Source organism: Barbus barbus (assembly GCF_936440315.1).
Source record: "Barbus barbus genome assembly, chromosome: 12".
NCBI lineage: Eukaryota > Metazoa > Chordata > Actinopteri > Cypriniformes > Cyprinidae > Barbus > Barbus barbus.
In genome coordinates, this window is record NC_136740.1 from 29,444,822 (window position 1) to 29,466,431 (window position 21,610).

Consider the following 21,610-nt stretch of genomic DNA (forward strand, 5'->3'; position numbering starts at 1 on the left):
TTAGTTGTAAATGTGGTCAACGGCGCTGGCATGTGACATGTTATTTTTGTTGCTGTCTAAAAAATTATTATTTTTCCTAGTCAGTTATTTCCTGGACGTGTCAGTCATTCAGCATGAGCAGAGGAGGTTAAAGCGTAAGATAATATTTCAACTAATTCCTCAAAAGTCTTCAATGTTTTTCATAAGACTTGAAGAATGTACATTATGTAAGAGTTGACCAATGTATTTCCAGGCCTCCACAATACCCAGTCAAGTCTAGCAGAAAACACACTTTTGTGCTGGATAATTAACTACATACACATAGACTTCCTGACTAAATATTCAGGAAAATGGCTTGTTAGTAAACTCTGGTATGAGTGCTGTGAGTATGAAGTCAATTACACTAGATTGTAGGATGAAAAAATTAAAATAAAATGTATATTTCCTGTTTTCATATAAAATATATTTAAATAATATATAAAATGATTACATTTATGTGAAAAATATTAAAATAATGTTTGGAAAGGATTTTAGAAAGCTCATTGTTTTTAGTAATGGCATTGATGTTTTATGATTACTGTGGGCTTATTCCCTCCAACCAGAATTAGGTTAACCTCCAAAGCTCAGTTCTTTCCAAGAGGAAGGCACATTTCCTTTGACCCAGCTAGAATAAATTTCCAGTGGACCAAAGCCATTGACATTCACATGGGCCATTACTCGCGGTAAGTGCTGGAGCTCCAGCGCCTGCGCGGCATCATATTGAGATACGGTCGGATGAATGGGGGCCAGATTTTGGCTTGACCTCTCAGGGGACATGGGGTTACCATGGGACATTGGGAGTGCGTGTGTTTACTGACGGGTAACAATCCACTGAACTTCTGGTGTTTTGGAGCAGATAGAGCGCCACTAGGACAGAGATGTTCAGGATATGTACTGAATACTGGAGGAAAGAATAAGAATTACTGAGCTTTGGAATGTTTTGCCATACTGTAAAAAAAAAAAACAGATTATGGACAGATAAAGCTTAGAAGTTTGATATAACTTCTATAAGATTAAAATGAATTAATGTCTGTTAATTGATGTGCCTGTCACAGCTGATGCAATCTGTTATATAAGAGACTCGTGTGAAACTCAGTCATACTGTCAGTGTCGTGTCTCCGTGTCTCTTGGGGTCAAGGTCCCTGCAGCAAACTGTACAGTTTCTTCTCAACCAAAAATTATTTCACATATTCTGAGCATTACACATGCTTAAAGATGGGTGATATGACCAAAATCTTCTCAATTTTATTTTATGCATGAATTATATTAACGTACTTTTATTATTTTATTATTTTATTTATTAATATTTAGCCTTAACTAATTTGACTCCATTTTGGTATGTAATGCCCAGTTTTCATGATCCAGTCAATTTAAAATACACACAACCATAATTTTTCCTCATTGATTATCTTTTTCAACTGGAAATAAGTCACGTTGCGGAAGTGGTGTGGGATTTAAATAATCACGTGAAGCATGAATGCCTATTTGTTGATAATCCTGTGAATTCAGCCACTGCTTTATTCAGCTTAAATGTGCAGGTTTTGTTTTACAGGTTCACATGCTGCTAATTCTTTTGGAAACTAATGATGCTTAAAAAAATGTTTAGGCATTTGTCAGTTTTTGTGTACTTTCTCACTCAAAGTACTTTTATTTAATTGCAATTTTCCACTTTTTCACAAAATATCGATATATGCATTATGCATATAATAAAGGAATATAGTTACGTATTTGTCAGCAATGTTTTGAGTTTAAGTCTGAAGGGACTTTTGTTTAATAAACAAGCAAAAACAGATATTCTGCTGTAAGCAGATATGTGAAAAATATAGTGCCAAGAACATTTAAACTTAGCCTGTATTGCATTTTTCTTAGGCCTTAGTAAAGAATTAACTGCTCTCTCATTATGAAACGGCTGTAATCATTTTCTTAAATAAGCCTGGTTTAGCTCAATATTTTTCTGCTTCTAGGCTCAGGGTGGTATAAATGTAAAGGACACATTGATGCTTTTTTTTTTGGTCACAACACCAGCATCACACTCCTGCAGAGATGATGCTACAGGAAAACTCCAGTTTGTATTGTCGTTTTAGCCATTTTATGGACCTCCTTCAACATATTTGAATATGCAAATTCAGTAGCTTATATTTTAAAGTCAACATGAAATTACTGCAATGCACATTACTGGTCTTAAATATGCAAATATGTGCTTAATAAATATGCACATTTGCATTTATTTAAATCTATATCCATGTGAGTTTATTGAAACAAGGTATAAACCTCACAGATGTTTAATTAACTATTCAGGTTAAAATAAGTGTTTATTTATCAAAATATTTATTAAATACTTTTAAACACATTTATTTAAGTAGGCTCATGAAATTAGTATAAAATAATAATACCGTTTATACAGTTTGTTTGTTATAACTTACCTTGTTTTCTGTAAATTTGGTTGAAAAATATTGGGGAAAGTCCAAATTGTATGCCTCTCCATAAATGTGTTCATCATATTATACTGTAGTTGTCAAGCTGTTCAATACTGATGATAAATTGCTTTATTTTCCAGGATGGTTCCAGGCGTTGCAAGGAAAGGAAAAAGACTGTGTCGTTCAGTAGCATGCCAACAGAGAAGAAGATCAGCAGTGCAAGCGACTGTATTAATTCTATGGTGGACGGGTCTGAACTGAGGAAAGTACGCTCCAACTCCAGAGTCTACTACCGATATTTCCTCCTAGATGCCGACATGCAGTCTTTGCGATGGGAGCCATCCAAAAAAGAGTCGGACAAGGCCAAGATTGATGTAAAATCCATTAAAGAGGTGCGAACCGGTAAAAACACAGACACCTTCAGGACCAATGGCATTTCGGATCAGATTTCCGAGGATTGTGCGTTCTCTGTAATCTATGGGGAGAACTATGAATCGCTTGATTTAGTGGCGAATTCAGCCGATGTAGCAAATATATGGGTGACTGGACTCAGGTACTTAATATCGTATGGAAAACACACACTTAACATGATTCAGAGCAGTCAGGACAACATGCGTGCGTCCTGGCTGGGCGACCTCTTCGACGAAGCGGACATCATTGGCGGAAAATGCATTAGTCTTTGTTCGGCCGTACAACTGATCAAGAAGTTAAGTCCTGGAGTGAAAAATGTCAAGATAGAGCTGAAGTTCAAAGAGTTGCACAAAGCGAAAGATAAAATCGGTTCCGATGTGATCAAGGAGGAGTTCATCGAAGTCTTTCACGACCTTTGCACGAGACCAGAAATCTATTTTTTGTTGGTCCAATTCTCAAGCAACAAGGAATTTCTTGACACAAAGGACTTGATGATCTTTTTGGAGGCAGAGCAGGGCATGGCCAAGGTGAGTGAAGACATCAGTGTGGAAATTATTCAGAAGTATGAACCCTCGAAGGAGGGGCAACTCAAGGGATGGCTCTCCCTGGATGGGTTTACCAATTACCTCATGTCAGCAGACTGCCACATCTTTGATCCGGAACAAAAAATAGTATGCCAAGACATGAACCAACCCCTTTCTCACTATTACATAAACTCTTCCCACAATACCTACCTGATTGAGGACCAGTTCAGGGGTCCGTCAGACATCACGGGCTACATCCGTGCCCTAAAGATGGGCTGCAGGAGTGTGGAACTTGATGTGTGGGATGGGGCCGATAATGAACCGGTCATTTACACGGGCCATACGATGACCTCGCATATTGTCTTCCGCAACGTCATTGACACCATCAACAAGTACGCTTTCGTAGCCTCGGAATTTCCTCTGATCTTGTGTTTGGAGAACCATTGTTCCTTGAAGCAACAGAAGATAATGTTTCAGCACCTGAAGAAAATACTCGGAGACAAAATTCATGGAGATCCTCCCAAACTTGAGGACACCTACCTTCCGTCCCCTTCGGACCTAAAAGGAAAGATTCTTCTGAAAGGAAAGAAACTTGCAAGCAACTGTACCAGCACCGAAGGCGAGGTGACGGATGAGGACGAGGGTGCGGAAATGTCTCAAAGGATGAACAACGAAGGTGGTGAGCAGCAGACGGTTGTTCAACCCAAAAAGTTCCAGCTCTCTAAGGATCTGTCGGACTTGGTAACCTTATGCAAGTCTGTTGGGTTTAAGGATTTCCAGACGGCTTTCCAGAACCAGAAGCACTGGGAGCTCTGCTCCTTCAATGAGGTCTTTGCCAGTAGGTGTGCCACTGACCACCCTGGGGAGTTTGTTAACTACAACAAGAAGTTTCTAGCGAGGGTATACCCAAGTCCAATGCGAATTGATTCCAGCAACATGAACCCGCAGGACTTTTGGAAATGTGGCTGTCAAGTAGTAGCAATGAACTATCAAACACCTGGTCTCATGATGGACCTCAACATCGGCTGGTTTAGACAAAACGGGAACTGTGGGTATGTTCTACGCCCAGCGATCATGAGGGAGCAGGTGTCTTATTTTAGTGCCAATACTAAAGACTCTGTTCCGGGAGTGTCTCCACAGCTTCTTCACATAAAGATCATTAGCGGACTAAATTTCCCCAAACCCAAGGGCTCAGGCGCCAAAGGTGATGTGGTAGATCCCTACGTTTACATTGAAATTCATGGCATCCCTGCAGATTGTGCAGAGCAAAGGACTAAAACGATCCATCAGAATGGCGACAACCCCATCTTTGATGAGAGTTTCGAGTTTCAGATTAACCTTCCGGAACTGGCAATGGTGCGCTTTGTTGTTCTGGATGATGACTACATTGGAGACGAGTTTATCGGTCAGTACACAATTCCGTTTGATTGCATTCAGCCAGGTTTCCGCCACATTCCCCTCCAGTCGCTGACGGGCGAACTCCTTCCACATGCCTGGGTCTTCGTCCATGTGGCCATTACTAACCGTCGTGGTGGTGGTAAACCTCACAAAAGGGGGCTTTCGGTCCGCAAGGGTAAAAGGGGTCGGGAGTACGCTACTATGAGGATACTTCTCATCAAGGCTGTAGATGAAGTCTTTAAATCTGCTGCACAGCCACTTCGGGAGGCCACTGATCTCAGAGAGAACATGCAGGTGAGATAACGATTACCTCATTGAGAAACAAAAAGTCATGACATGATAAAGGCTCTGTTTGAATGCAAAGATGAAGGTGAATACTGTAAAATCATTCCTAGTTTATATTTAATTAAAGCAGCATACCATCATTGTAAAAATAATAATAAAAAATCTGAAAGTCAGATTTATTTATAAAATTTTAATTCAATTTAAAAATATTTTTTTATAATTTTTTTTTGATCATTTTGACTTTTTGTCTCACAATTCTAATTCGAGTTTACATCTCGCAATTCTGGCTTGTGATTATAAACTCATAGTTCGGACCTTTTTTCTCAGAATTGCGTGTTATAAAGTCACAGTTGCAAGAAAAAAAACTCCAAAATATAAACTTTATTTTTTACTTTAATTTAAATTTAAATTTTTACTTTAATTTATATCACGCAATTCTGACAGACAAGTAAGTATATATCTATATTATATATAAAAACTTTTACATTTTTTTATTCAATGGGGGAAAAGGGATTTCCAAAGTATTATTTGTAGGGTAATTATGGAAAATATAATGTCCTATTTTTAGGTGATATATGTCTCAACTCCGCAAATGTTTAGTTTAAAGCTTGCCAAGACAACTTGCCCAACTGTATTTCAGTGTGGCAAAATCCATCTTTCAGTATCGTGAGAGAGATCTCAAATGAAACTTCTGAAAGTCGACCCTGAGAAAGCAGCACAGCTTACAGGACATTTCTCTTCACAAGACCAGGAGCATTTGAACTGAAATCTTACTGGCACTGATAAACAAAAAGTGCTGATTTTAATCAGCTGCAATTCCTCTAAGTTGCTCAACTTGTTGGACTGGCACAAAAAACACTTTGAAGATCGACTGCAGACCCTTTTTTAGCCATGAGAACTGAAAATATTCTCATATATAGGCTACAGGTAGAAGATCAGCCAAATTCCTTTTAATATTTGATGTGGAAAATGTTACATAACACAGGGTTAGTATGTCCTGAGACATGTGTCGGTCATATCCCTTAAGAAGAGATTAGGTCGTCTAATGGATAAAAGGGGTTGGCACTACTATAACAAGAAAGCACTGAGAAGATTTTGAAGTCAGGAAACAGTTTTTTCTTCTTCATAAGATTATACCGCAGATGGTGTTTCAATTTATTTTTCGTTCATTGGTTTTTGGGCGGTTGCCTTCAGAATGAACACCGCAATCTTGTCAGAACGACCTTGATTCATACTTCAGGATCAGTGATGATAAAAAGAATATTTCAGTGCATCTTCTTTATATTAATTCTTTGTGGGTCTGGAAAGCTAAAAGAAATGATTTCTCAATATTTTTTACAATAAATAACGTATGGCTATTTAATTGTTTACGACCAACGGTAAATTAAGTATCGGTTCATTTAAATGATTAAATCTGAATTGATTAACAGAAAGCATTTTTTTTTTTTTAAATGCACAATGTTTAGTTTTTCAGTATATTGCCAGCAAAAACATCATGAATATATTAATATAACTCACATCCCTAATGTTTCAGTTATTTTACATTTAAAGGCTTAAAATCAGAGAACGGAGCAGTGTACGTGGTCTCTGGCTTTGGTGTTTGCTTTATTTCAGCATAAGCTATTCTATTCATAACATGCAATATATTACGGGTATTTTAATAATTCTGTTTACATTGCATTCTTCCTGTGGAACAAACAATTCCAGGCTCTGAGGCTGTGACGCTTCAGTTGTTGTAGTGGGTGAATGTGTCTGTTAAATATTGCTGTTGCTTGTATTTTAAACTTCACAAGAAAAATTACGTCTACCTCTTACACTCAGAGCAGTGCTATTGTAGAAGACTCGCTTACAAAAACCACTTCCTGTCGCATTTCTTGTTTGGGGACGTTCACTATGGGGAAGTCGGCACATTGCTACCATTGGCTCGGTTTTTGTTTTCTCGCCACCTCCCACAATTAGGTCACCAATTTATGTTCAGAATAGCATGCTACTATAATGCTCTTGCTATTCCTGCTGCATGTTATGTACGTGCACACACAGTATATTAGATGTAGCATGCAGTATGCATACAGTACAGTACCATAATGCAATGCGCTCAACATTTCCAGTGTACTGTAAGTGATATTGCCAGGCTTTTTTTTCTTTTTTTTTTTTTTTAATATGCACAGCATGCAGTATGTTAGTATTCCATTCAGAACATAATAGTAGCCAGTCACTACTGTGCTCTGTCATAGCATTTTTAAAATATGTTTGGTTAGAACTGTAGTATTTGGGGAAAAATCAATTTGTGACTTTTATGAAATCAATTTCAATGCGATTTAAATGTAAAAAAAAAAAAAAAAATACATCCAGGTCTGTTGTGCTTCCTTTAGTTGCTGCAAAATTTGGTCACAATTCTGTGATTTTTATATCAATGTGACTATAAAATAATAAAAATAACAATAATAGGAAACCTTATAAAAATGACTAAAATTAGAATTTAAGGAAAAACTATATTTTTTTAAATTATTATTAAAAGTATATTATTATTATTATTGCTACTACTACTACTTCTACTTCTAAATAAAAATATTAAAATTATTAAATAAAATAAAAATATATTATTTTTGTAATATTTTACTGAAAAAGTTATGTAAGAAAAAAAAAATTTTCATTACTACTGTAAAATTATAGTATTTATATTTATGCCCATCTATCTTAATTTCTTAATTTTTCAAATGTCAAACCTTAGAAAAACCTTTGGCAGAAAACCACAGGGTTTGCAAACACTGTCAGATAATGAGCAGCTCACGTGTAAAAGAACACAGTGCCATGCTTCACTTTGAAGCACACAGCACGTATAGATATTTATTAAATTGAAGCCATATTGCAATTTTGCTTTCATTTTGATTAATGCCCTACATTTGGTGGTAGATATTATCATAAAACAACTTGTTCTGTGCTGCAAAATATTTATGTGCATGCTCACTCTTTGACCTACATGTCCTTCACAGAATGCCATTGTGCCGTTTAAAGAGCTTTGCGGTCTCTCTGCGGTGGCTAACCTGAAGCAGTGTATACTAGCGCTCTCCCCGCGCCTCATCGGGCCGGACAGCAGCCCGCTTCTGCTGTTTAACCTCAAAGATCAGTACCCCACCATGGAGGCCCAGGGCCTGCTACCTGAAGTCCTCAAGAAAGTGGTCACCGCTTATGAGATGGTGAGTGCAATTCTTTTAAGGAAGAGGTCCTCCAAAAATGAAAATTCATTATTTATTCACTCTCGTGTTTCCAGACCTATATGTGGTTATTTGTTTTCACTGAAACACAAAGATAATATTTACATCAACAGACTGTATTCAGAGTGTTCGGGTGCCACAGAATAGCTTTGTTTGGCTGAAATTCATTATTCTGAATCCACACACACATTTACAAAAATCTGCTGATATGTCTGAGAAATTCTGTATGCACACATTTAGTTTGCATGATTTAATGTAGCCTGAAGTGAAATAAAGTTTTTTGGATCAGATTTGATGAGTTGTGATGATGCAACCATGAATAAAGCAGGTCTGTATCCATGGCTCATGTTAATGAGTCGCAACAGTTTTGGTTTTTGCTTATGTTTGAATAATTCACCATCACAAATTGTAAATTCAAACTCCTGGGAAAACTGCCCAATGAATAGCCGTGTTTTGCAGTTTGATGAGCAGGAACGGAATGAAAGTCTCAAAGCTCTCGTTTCGGGAAGAACAGAGGAGCACAACAGATCCATATGAGACCAAATTCCTCATATCAACATGTCAAAAATTGGCTTATTTATTATCGCATTGCTTTTATAAAAAGTCTGCGACAGCATTGTTCCACAAGCAAACACATTTATGAAAATAATCACAGAAAAACTATTTTTTGGGCTGATTCCGAAATCTAAAGAGCAAAGTGTTTATTGTCCAATGACAAGCATATATGAATGAGCTGAGCGATATGCACATCCTTGAGGAAACGCAGTGCTGTTTTTGCACCAGTTGAACAAGGGGTTGCTTTTGTCCTCCTCCTGGTCCCCCGCTCTATAAATACCCCCTATAGTGGTTTGTCTGCCACCAAGGCTGCAATTTCTCCAGCCATTAGTAATGTAATGACAGTGGGCATGTCAGCGATGAGACAGCTGCTGCAGCTGTGCGCACATGAGGCCGTTACCCGCATCTCTGATACAGATACAACCAAAAAGCTGTGGTGTGGCCTAGTGATTAAAGATCCAGGAAATATCAGGGGATTTTAAATAATGTTCCATCCTTGATTGTTCTATAGGGCATCATTTTTTCTAGTTACACTCTTCTCTTAAACACAGTTCCATTCTAAGGCCTTTTTAAAGAAAGCTCTTTTGCTCATAAAGGCTGCATTTATTTTATACAAAAAATGCTTTAAAAACAGTAATTTTGTGAGGTTTTTTTTTTTTTTTGTTTTTTGTGAAATATTATTGCAGTTTCTTTTTAAATATATATTTTAAATGAAATTTATTTCTGTGATCAAAGCTGAATTTTCAGCATCATTACTCCAGTCTTCAGTGTCACATGAGCCTTCAGAAATCATTCTAATATGCTGATTTGCTGCTCAAGAAACATTTCTGATTATGAATGTTGAAAAGGTTTGTGTTGTGTTGTTGTTTGTGAAAACTGCGATTAATTTTTTTATATATATATATAATACTTTTTATTGTATTTAACCGGAATTAAATATACCAGATCGTCTGTGTTGGCTCTTGGGCTCTTGTCAATAAATGTGTCTCAATGATTTTGCAGTGAATTGATTTTTGGATTATATGAATGAAGAGCTAGTTTGATAGATTAGATTCATTCTGTTGATTAAATGCATTCATGAACTTTCACCAGTGTGGCACTGATCATAATCCTTAGCCTTATGTTACTCCTAATGGGGTTGCTAATATAATGTGTGTACTGTAAGTAGCTTTAGTGTCACCTAACTAGATTTGTGTATTTTCTGTAGAGAATGTGAGAGGTATTTGCCTGTGCAAGCCCAAATCTTGAGTGCTGTCAGCTTTCCTGTCTGCATCTGTCAGGTCTGGGCGACCATCGGCACATGGCGAGGCCATCAGAAAGTGTGCGCTCCGACCTGACTTCCTGGAAAGTTGCCACAGCCTCATGATTGATCTCTGTGAGAGGTTTCTGAGCACGAGCCATCAAAGAAAGACGCTAAAGCAGCTGTTCTGCTCTTTGTTGGCATGGAAAGATAATCTGGCCCCCGACAAGTGACCCTGCCATGCTTTTGGCCGCTAAAGAGATGTACATTCAATTAGACTGACCTGCGGTACATGAGGACCTGTGCCGATAACAATGCATTAAATTAAAGTTTCAGCTAATCCTTTGTTTCTACATCACAAGAGCCTGTAATTGCTCAAGATGACTAAGTCAGCTGACTCATTGTCATAGAAGCAATAGCACAAACAGGTTGCGAAAATCATCCTTTTGTAACTCGTTTTCCAGAAACATATTTGTGACCCTGGACCACAAAACCAGTCATAAGGGCTTTATACATCATCTGAAAGCTGAATAGATAAGCCTTCCATTGATGTATGGTTTGTTAGGACAATATTTGGCTGAGATACAACTATTTGAAAATCTGGAATCTGAGGGTGCAAAAAAATCATAATATTGAGAAAATCGCCTTTAAAGTTGTCCAAATGAAGTCCTTAGCAATGCATATTACTAATCAAAAATGAAGTTTTGATATATTTACGGTAGGACATTTACAAAATATCTTCATGGACCATGATAATGTATTGTTGGCTATTGCTACTTATGACTGGGTTTGCAGTCCAAGGTCACATTTCTGTACTTTATAAATAAGCATAAATAACAACAACAACTTTTATTCAGCAAAATTTTTCAAATAATCTTTTTATTAATCAAATGAAAATGTATGATATATGAAGCAGCACAACAGCAGTTTTCAACATTGATAATAATCAGAAATGTTTCTTGAGCATTAAATCAGTATATCAGAATGATTTCTGAAGATCATGTGACACTGAAGACTGGAGTAATGATGCTGAAAATACAACTTTGATCACAGGAATGAATTACATTCTAAAATATATTCTAATAGAAATCATAAAAATCAGTTAATCAGTTATTATTTTAAAATGCAATAATATTTCACATTATTACTGCATTTTTGATCAAATAAATGCAACCTTGGAGAGCATAGGAGTCTTAAAAATAAAAAGTAGTATGAACCCCAAATCTTTTAACTGCTATGTAATTGTATCATTAAATATTCATCGTTATATTTATGTATTTGCTCTGAAATGATTGGAATGAAGGGTGTTTTTTTTATTTAGTCAACCATTATTTCTACAAAACAGCCGTTGTTACAAAATAGATTCAACATGTTAAATGCAGGAAGTTTCAACAATTAAAGCATGACTTCACATTTCCCACCCTGTTATGTTTTGTAATTGTAAACTCTTCCCAGAGGTCTTTGTTTTTATGATACGGGCCAGCATTTCAAGAGTCTAAAGGTCAGAATGAGCATCTGCATGAATAAACTTAAACAGAGGCTTGAGATTGAGATGAACTATGCTGTAAATCATAACACAACTCATTTACATATAGACTTATTAAATATACAGTAGCGAAAACATTAATTAGCATTATTAAAATTGTGTTTATTTCTAAGGGTCAGAGAGGGGGTACAGAATAAACTAGAAAACAACTAGACTTGCATTATAAGTGAACTTCAAGGAAAAAAGGATATAAAATGGCCTTTAATAAATGCAACTTTACTTTGTGTTTCTTGGCAGCATGTTGAGTCTCATAAGATAAGTTTTTTAACTAGGCTCTGGCTTTCTGATGTTTCGCTGCAGGATCTGTAGCCGCTGGCCTGTGCTGAGATGTCTGTCTGAATTAGTTTTAGTGCGTGTCTGAATGGTCTGGCATAATTAAATGTAGGAATCTGCTCACCTCATTAGAAGGGTGTGGGTCCACGTTCAACAAAAGAGCATATCTGTTACATAATCTGCCCCACTTTCTGTCCTGCTATGACTTTCCTCATTAGGCGAGCTGTGCACAACCAATTCAGCGACCATGTACTTCCTGTTTTGCTTTGTACGCTGTAAAAAAAAAAAAAATTTTAAGGCAACCAGCTTCAGCAGATTTTTGAGTTCTCTCAATTTATTTTTGTAGGAGATTCTCAACTTTTTGTTGTATAAACTTAAAACAAGTTGAGAACTCAAAAATCTGCTGAAACTGGTTGCCTTAATTTTAAGTTGGCTCAGCTTTTCTTTTTTCTTTTTTACAGTGTAGCTACTAATCTTACGTTGTTCAGAAAGTTAACAATAGTTGTTGTTTTTTTCCTCAGACTCCATCAGGCCATTTTTTTTTTTTTAATAAAAAAGTATTTTTCATAAGACAATTGTATAACTTTTATCATGGTTTAGAATTTGAAATAAAATCTGAATTATACAGCTACTGAATAATTTACTGTAAAATTAATAACTCTATACAGGACCCATATTCAGGAGTAAATTCATAAACTTAACTTATCTTCTCGCATTTAATACAAAACTACCCCATGATATGACTTTTTAACTTCTTATTTATTTATTTATTACTGTATAAAATGTAGTTTATTTAATTTAATTTATTTAATTTTGAGTGATTGCAATGTATTTGTTTTGTTCCATATTCAGATATAAAATTCTTAAAACCAACTTATCTTGCCTTTTATATAAAAGTACCACAGGATGCTACTTTATTTTACTTTTTATGCAAGTTATTTTATTACTATTTTTATTACTATTATTATTTTTTTTTTTTTGTGGGGGGGGGGGTGATTACAATGTATTTGTTATGTTTCTTATGACCTCTGATATAATCTGTAATAATATCTAAATTAAACAGCTACTGTATGACCCATATTCAGGCACAAATTCATAAACATGACACGTCTTCCTGCCATTTCATACAAAACTAGTACAGAGTTTTTAAATTTTGCTTTTTTATTTTATTTTCTGTGTGACTAATGTATTTGTTACATTCCTTATGACCTCTGAATGTACGCGAGTGTCTGCAGGGTACAGGCCACTGTGGCACACTACAAATGAGCTGTCATCCGAGTGTTACAGTAACCGCACAGATGCTCATTACCTGTCCCTTTCTCCCATGTTCACAGATGATCCAGACCAGCCAAACACTGCTGGAGAACTCAGACAGCGTGTATGAGCGAATACTGCAAGTCCAGAAAGCAGGTAAGAATGAAAAACCACACCAGAGAATGAAAGCAAAGACACAAAGGCGAGCGAGAGAAAGAGAAAGACAGTGTTCCACCAGGGACGGGTGTTTCTTGGAACACAGCTGATCGACGTGGCCCTTCGATCGCAGCTCCCTCGGAAATAGAAAGAAAACACAAGTGTGTTCATACTAAAAAAGCTCAAAGAGAAAGGACTAATTATGCCACACTGTGTTATATAAGGCTTATTGTGCATTTCTCTTCACCTGTGTGATGTCCTGCTTTTCAAACACCATTCAAGTAGGGTTTTTTGACTCTCAATAGTGTCATTCGCTCTCTGTTCTCTAATTAACAGGGACTAAAAGGGTAAACATCTATGGCCTATCAAAGCCATGTAATCAGTGTGACGCTAACAGCTGCACGATGCAATCGCCGAAGATTGGCCTCAGTTGCATTCACCCCGAAATGAAAGAGAAAATCTGAATGCAGAAGAAAGGCGGTGTGTTTTATCAAGCGTTTGTGTCATTTTAAGATGCATCTGTGGCCTTTTGAAATTGCATTGATTGTTTATTTGAAGTGCACAATGTAGCTTCACTTCTGATCTCACAAATCAAATACGACAGAGGAATCAAAATTTCATCAGAAAAAAAATTCAATATAGCCAGGCAAATGATGCTATTTCTAGTTTTGCTTTTTTATTAGTGAAAAGTAAATGTGCATCATTCCTGCGGTGATTCTCATTTCCTCATTTTCCTGTTGCTTTTTATCTGATTACGTCCTGTTGCGTTCATAAAACCTTGTGATGCAGAGTGGAAACATTGATAATCATTTAGTTTTTTCTGCATCTTGGTTGTGTTGCTGGGAGACCGTGATTGGCAGGTGATCGATGCGGGAGGCTGGCAGTGTGTTTCATTGATCGCAGCTGATGGAATCTTGGAACAGGAAGCTGTTAGAGTTCATTAGATGTTCTCTCGATGAACAATTATCAGAGTCGCACCCAAACGCACACACTACCGTTCTGTTTTGTCAAGCCAACACTAAATCAATAAGCTTGCCGATTGCTTCAATACCGCATGTGTCATTTTCTGTCCTGTTTGGCTTTAATAATGGCCAAATAAATCTTGAAGCACAGCGGTTATTAATGCTTGTTTAAGCAACTTTCACGATTACTGTTGCTCATACTTAGGAGTTTATTAAAATCCATAAAAAAAGTGGTAATTCATCCAAAAAGTGAAAATTTGCTGTTAATTTACTCACCCTCAGGTCATCAAAAATGATGTTTTTTTCCCCTGAGCATAACAGTAAAGAAGATTTTTAGCTGAAACTGTGGTCCTTTGTGATTCATAAAATGCAAGCCAGAAAAAAAAATGCAAGCCTTAAAAAAGCACATCAAGAAACATCAATTTAATACCAGTGGCTCCTGATGATGCATTGAGGTATGTGCAATGTCCCCACCAATGTCAAAAACAAACCTACACGCTTGGCCAAAGGTATTAATCTTGGGTTCCTTGACATGCTTTTTTATTCTCAAAAACATACAGCCGCTGACTTGCATTTTATGAATCACCAAGGACCAATCACAGTTTCAGCTAAAAATCTTTTATACTGTTCTACTGAAAGAAAAGTGGGTGGTTGCCAAGACATGGCTATAGGTGTTCTGAGAGGTGGTTAACATGTAAATAGCATGCAGCATTAGATTAACATAGAACAACCTAGCAACCACTATGAACATGCTGTGTAAAAAAGCACAAAGAACCACTCGGAACAACTTTCACCCCACTCTTGCTTTCTTTAGAAAATGTGAAGATGTTGTTCATCATCAAACTATCACTCAGCCGCTTCCATCTTTGATTTCTTCTGCTTAACACTGTCATTTTCCACCACTTTTAACGCAGTTTAATATCCTGCGTCAGAAGTGAGACAAACCACAAAGCTTTTATTGATTTCCAGAGTCTGTGGCCACATCAAATATTCATCCTCTTTTGTCCCAGCACGAGCACACAGAGAACGGCTTTGTCTGATCTGCAGTAAACACTGTAAATCAATCTCTGTGGTTTCTTGCCTCTCTTAAGAGGCCCATCTCCGCCTGGTGCACTTCAGAATCCCGCATGAACACATTAGTTAATGTGGATGAACGGCCGGTGGATGGTGTGGCAGAGATGGACTGATGGAGCTGTACACGGAGCTCGAGCTACTAACGGTGAATAGGAAAAGTGGGTCAATACTTGCCCGTTCCCATGTGGAATCCAGTGGAAAACTCCGGCATCGACAGCCCTGAATAATCAAAACTGGCCACTGCGAAAGACCGAGCAGTTATTGATCTACAGGCAGAGTAAATAACATGCTGCATTTTGAGTAACGCAGTGCCGGCCAGTGCTCCAAGCATCTAAGAGACCTGTAGAGGTTATACTTTTGTTGTAAATATATGAAAATTTGTGCACTAACCATCACCCTGACTCCAGCGGGAGTTGGTTGCTTGTAAGGAGGCTGTGCTTATGTACTTTGGATTTGATACACTAGTAAAGCAAATGCATAGCTTGCATGCAGACCAAGATAAAACTAATATCTAATAAAATTCATATAAACTAATAAAATCCCCTGAGCAGTGTTGTTAGTAAGTAAAACTAATATTATTAAAATATTTTCTGTAATTAAAATAGATTAAACAAATAATAGATTAAAAACTTGAATTAAACAAAAACATACATGAGCATTTGAAAAAAGTTACCTTGAAAGCTAAATAAAAAAAAATAAAAAATCTATATAGATAAATTAAAAAATAAACAAAAACAAATGAAAATGACAGAATCACGGGACAAAAAAAAAGAAAACTAAAGATATAAAAAAATAATGCTAAGCTAATAATATATACTATAGAAATAACACTGCATCTAAGTCATAGCATACAAAAAATAAAAATGATGGCTGTAGATGGACACAAGTCAGTTTTCATGCTGTAAAGAGCCCTCCATATTTTATATATTTTTATGTATAATATATCGTTGCATATATATTGTTTGAGTATATTCTCACTAAACAAAATGTCTTGCAAGATATATACACACACTCACACACAGTTTGTAACCATGGAAATAAGCTTTCACAAAAATAATGGGAAATTTAGATGCATTTTTTTTTTTTTTTTTTTTTTATAAGCTAGATGGAGCGCAGCAGAATAGAACAGAATGCAGGGGCTTGAGAGGGTCTCAACTTGACATGATGTAATAAAAACATGACCCTGTGTGCGGAACTGAAAATACAGGGTCAAAGCAGCTGACAAAAACAGAGGTGCATGCTTAAGATAATTACGATAATCTGCAGGATGAGCAGTGAGAGCGTTTTTCTGAGTGTTCTTTAATTGAGTTGGCCAGTGAGTCTTCACATACTGTAATGACAAAACATGATGCTTTATGTTTTCAATTTGCTGTTTTTGTATTTTTTCAAGGATGCAAGGTGCTGAAAAAAACACTATTCCATGTAACAGTGAGTTTTGAAACGGAAATAAGTTATAGATAACTATTATAGATAAACAACAGTACAACTATTTCCACTACAAACCAGTTTGTCTATGATTACAACAATACATTTAAATAATGTGATAAATATCAGTTTGTAATATAAAGGAGTATAACGGACTGTTTTTGTACATCTAAAATAACTGGAAGTGAAAAACACCAGAGGTCTCACACATTGAAGTTACAAATGTCAAGGTGGATACAGTAGCATAAAGTATGTAGGCAACATCAATGACAGTATTGTTCAAAGAAATAGTTCACCCAGAAATGAAAATATATTGATAATTAACTCATCCCAGATGTAGATGAGTTTTTCAGAACAGATTTGAAGAAATGTAGCCTTATTTCACTTGCTCACCAATGGATGCTCTGCAGTGAATGGGTGCCGTCAGAACGAGAGTCCAAACAGCTGATAAAAACATCACAATAATCCACATCACTCCAGTCCATCAGTTAACATCTTGTGAAGCGAAACACTGCATGTTTGTAAGAAACTAATCCATCAGTGGTTTTAACTTCAAACCATTGCTTCTTTTTAAAATACCAGTCCATAATCCAAAATATTGCTTTCTCCAGTGAAAAAGTCATCTCATCTGAATCAAGAGAGTAATCTGCACAAATCAAGCACTGTTTACAAGCAAAAACCATTTTTGATGTGAGAGATAACAGGAGATGGACTTTTTCATGTGAGGAAGCGTTATTATGGATTATGATCTTGGATTATGTAGCTGGAAGCTACAGTTGAAATGCCTAAATGATTTTTCACTTCACAAGATGTTAATGTGTTGAGGTTGATGGACTGGAGTGGTATGGATTGCTGTGATGTTTTAATCAGCTGTTTGGACTCTCATTCTGACGGCACCCATTCACTGCAGAGGATCCATTGGTGAGCAAGTGATGGAATGCTAAATTTCTCCAAATCTGCTCTGAGAAAGCAACAAACTCATTTTGGATGGCCTAAGGGTGAACTATTCTTTCAATCTGTTAATTTAAAGGTCTATTAGCGCATCCAAAAAGCAAGTTTACGTTGCCAGCATGCTGCCATTACAGTCGCTCTCGTTACTGCGGTTGACAGGCGGCGCATGAGGCATAGCAGTGTGCCAGACTACAGGCATTTCTGTAAAACGAATTCATTTAAAGCACATAAAAGGCTACGAAGTGATGCGCAGGTGTCTTAGAAGCACGCTGCTGCCCTCACACGTGCATTGGGGCTCTGCGGCGTTCTTTCATGCTGTCTGCGCAGTGTCACAGAGCTGGCATCCACAGAGACGCCGCGCGTGTGGAATGACAGCCCAGGTTTTCCCACTCTTCCTACAGTATGTTGCTAGGCAACCCCTGCCAGGAAGAGCCGTCGGAGTGCCATTGGCTGCCTTCCTCGGCTCGATCATGCATCATTAACCCGACAGCACCTCTCCTTGCTACTGCCCATCAAATCCAAGGGGCTCGCAGACGTGAGAGCCCACCACTGCTGAGGTTAACAGAGTGTGAAAGTAACGGCAGGAATGAATACAAATCATCTTGAAATATGCTTGCGCTGCTCGCGGTAATGGCTTCCCCCTCTTGAGTATTATTGCTCTATTTGTACGAAGTCAAACACTGTCTCCCCAGGCTTGTGTGCCGCCTCATTGGCCAACGATCTGCATCTAGAGACTGTCATTTAAGCCGTGATCTCCTTTCAGAGAGGGTTTACAGCTGTGGGAGCGTTTGCACACCTAGATGTCATTGCTGAGAACGCGAGACGGAGCGCAACACATGCACGGTTATAGGCGGATTAACTCTCACACGCTGTTGCTAATGTACACAAAAAGACAGAAACAGCGCAGGGTTTGATGGACGTTCCCATTGTCAGTCATTCAGGGGTTTAGGAGTAACAGTATTTGTCCTAATTCCTCTTCAGTCCCTAACTGTGCTTTGCCAAGTTGCTGAACACCAAGTATGCAAGTTGATGCATGTAAATATCTGTCCATTATTCTGAGGTTTTTGCTGTTTAGTTTAGTGTTTTTAAACACAAAAAATCCATTGTAAACACATCTGTCGATCTGTCGAAAAGAACAAATCGCCATAAAAAGATGCATAATAAATTTCAGTCTGTTACTCACACAAACTGTTAAGTATGATTTATAGTTTTATAGTATTAAATTAGTATTCATTAGTTTATATATTATATTTTATTTATACATTTTAGTCTATATATTTATAAGTTTAAATATGATGCAATGGAAAAAATATGATGCTATGCAATTCAATATTGTACATATAGATAGTTCGCATTTATTCCTTTGATTCAGACAGAAATCAACTCAAATGAACTTAAGTGCATTCGGACTTCTAATGCCTCGGTCTCTATAGTGTTGTGATGCGTCATATTCACTTAGCAGCAGTGGTGAATGGAGAATGTGCTCGACAAAATCAACCTACTTTGAAAATATTGGTCCCAAATTATTGGTCACTTTATAAATAATCGTAGTTCTTAGATGTGCTATACTTCTGTGTATATAAACCGGTTTGAACCGATGCAAATATGTTAGAAACGATGCATCGTGATACAAATGGCAACTTGTATCCCATGCACACTTTTTTAAAATCGATGCTTTTAATGCAGATGCACCGATGCAAATCTGTGAATCTTACCATCCCTAATATATACGATTACAGTTTTTATTAATATTTTAAAATGAGCTTTTATTTATATTTTTCCATTTTAATTCTGATTTATTTTTAGTGAGTTTTGTTATGTGCTTAACATGTTTTTGTATAAGTTTTAATATAACAATTTAATAATTTTAAGTTTGTCGCACAACCAGTGTTTAGTATTATTTATGTGATTACCATTTATATTAATACTTTTAATTAGCTTCTATTTTTATATTTTCAGTTTTATTATAAATTTTAGTTTAATTTCTAGTATTTTATTTATTTATATATTTTTGTTCATTTTTATTTCAGTTTTAGTTTTTTTTTTTAGTGTTTCAACTTGCCAAGACAGCATTTTCCAAAATTGTCATTTATTTTTTCACTCTAATATTTATTTTATTTAATTTCAGCTTCATTTCAAAAATGTTTTTAATATCTTTTTAGTAAATGATAATAAACCTGCACTCAAAACAATCATATGACTTCAGAATATAGTCATGGACTTTTATCATTTATGCTATTTTATATCAGAAATTATTTTTTTTTGTTAGTATTGTTCATTCAGATTCAAACACAACAAGCCTGCTCATTGTAGATTTGTTTCCTGGCAGCTTGAGTCCTGGAAGTGGCATTGAAACCAGGCCATTCAGATTGAAACGTTGCATTTTCACCCATATCTTGTCATATTTGTGTGCAACGTGTATCATATCGGTGGCATTTATTTTGAAGATGCAGCACACCAAACTAAATTATCACTGAAAAGAGATGTTTCCTCTACTCCGTGGCCGTTCTTCAGATCAGTGCGAATGAAAGAAAGACAAAGACAGAAACAGAACGGTGCAGGTCTTTGGTGACAAATCTCTTCTGTGTTCTTTGCCTTGATGCTAATGCAGTCTGAAAGGATTCGTGTCTGTCTGCTGCGCCCACACTCGCATCTTCTCATCTCTGCTTCCTCCCTCCCTTATTTTCTTCCTCTCTTTCCATTTCTGTTTTAAATGTGTATTAGCCACCTGTTTTCTGATCGCGTCACAAGCGTTCATCGTCCTCATTTGCGCCGCGCGGCTCAAGGAGAAATTTGACACTCGCAATTTACTGCAACAAGCCGCCAGTCTGGGCGCTGAAAACAGCAAACACAAAGAGATGGATCTGCTGTATAAGCCCTGTCCTCGCGTCTCCCACGAGGATTTAATCCGAGCCAACAGAATAAACTCACCTCGCGGTGGTGTGTTGAGATGACTGGAAGTGAATGTGTTTGTTTGAACTGTGCGCCCACATCCCATAGTTTCTTTGATCCTGGTAACTAAAGTTGTCAAAGCTTATCAATACATGAGAAGCTTGACTATTGGAGGGATTTTGTTGCCTGAAAGAGTTCAAATGGCTTGAAACTCTCTCAAATTGGCCACAAGCCATCCTTATTGTTTAGCCCGATGGGTAAGTTGTGCATGCTGAGCTGGGACGTCCCACAAACAAAATATTGGACTCTATTTGCAGTGATTTAAGGTACTTTTTAAATTCTTTTAGACTTGATTCAAGAATCAGAGCATAACGTCTCTGACTTGAAATGCAAGAACAATTCAACTAGTTGATGTGGTTCCTTTCTTTTAATCAGTTCAAACTGTGGATTCAAATTAATTAATTTATTCAATTCTGAACTCCGATTGAAATGAGCTTTCATATATTACAATGATTCTGTTCAAATGTGTATGTAAATGTTGTTTATTATAAAGTATTGTGATATTGGTGCATATAAATGGAAATATATAAATATTTTTTGGTGTTTATTGATTTTTGTCACAACAGTTGATTGGTTGGAGGCATGAATTCTCATATTTAATTGCAAACTGCAAATACATATTTGGAAATGTACACTATTGTTCAGAAATTTATGGGCAGTACATTTTTTAAGAAATAAATAAAATTTATTAAATTATATAATTTAACAAGGATGCATAAAATTTGTCAAATGTGACAGTAAAAACATTTATAATGTTACTAAATATTTCTGTAACAAATTGAACTTGTTATTCATCAAAGAATCCTGGAAAAAACATGCATCAGGTTTCAAAAATTTGAAGCAGCACAACTGTTTTTAACATTGATAATAATAAGAAATGTTTCTTGAGCAACAGATCAGCATATTTTCACGATTTGACTGGAGTAATGATGCTGAAAATTCATCTTTGCATCA

The 21,610-nt window shown here is 36.6% G+C and overlaps 1 protein-coding gene across 1 annotated transcript in view; it reads left to right on the plus strand.

Annotated features, from left to right (window-relative positions):
• The window catches only part of plcl2 (phospholipase C like 2), a 44,357-nt gene that overhangs the window by 16,865 nt on the left and 5,882 nt on the right, over positions 1–21,610 (plus strand). The window contains exons 2-4 of the mRNA XM_079430175.1: positions 2,576–5,062; positions 8,047–8,250; positions 13,217–13,292. Of these exons, the coding sequence (XP_079286301.1) occupies positions 2,576–5,062; positions 8,047–8,250; positions 13,217–13,292 (2,767 nt within the window). The remainder of the gene's footprint in view (positions 1–2,575; positions 5,063–8,046; positions 8,251–13,216; positions 13,293–21,610) is intronic.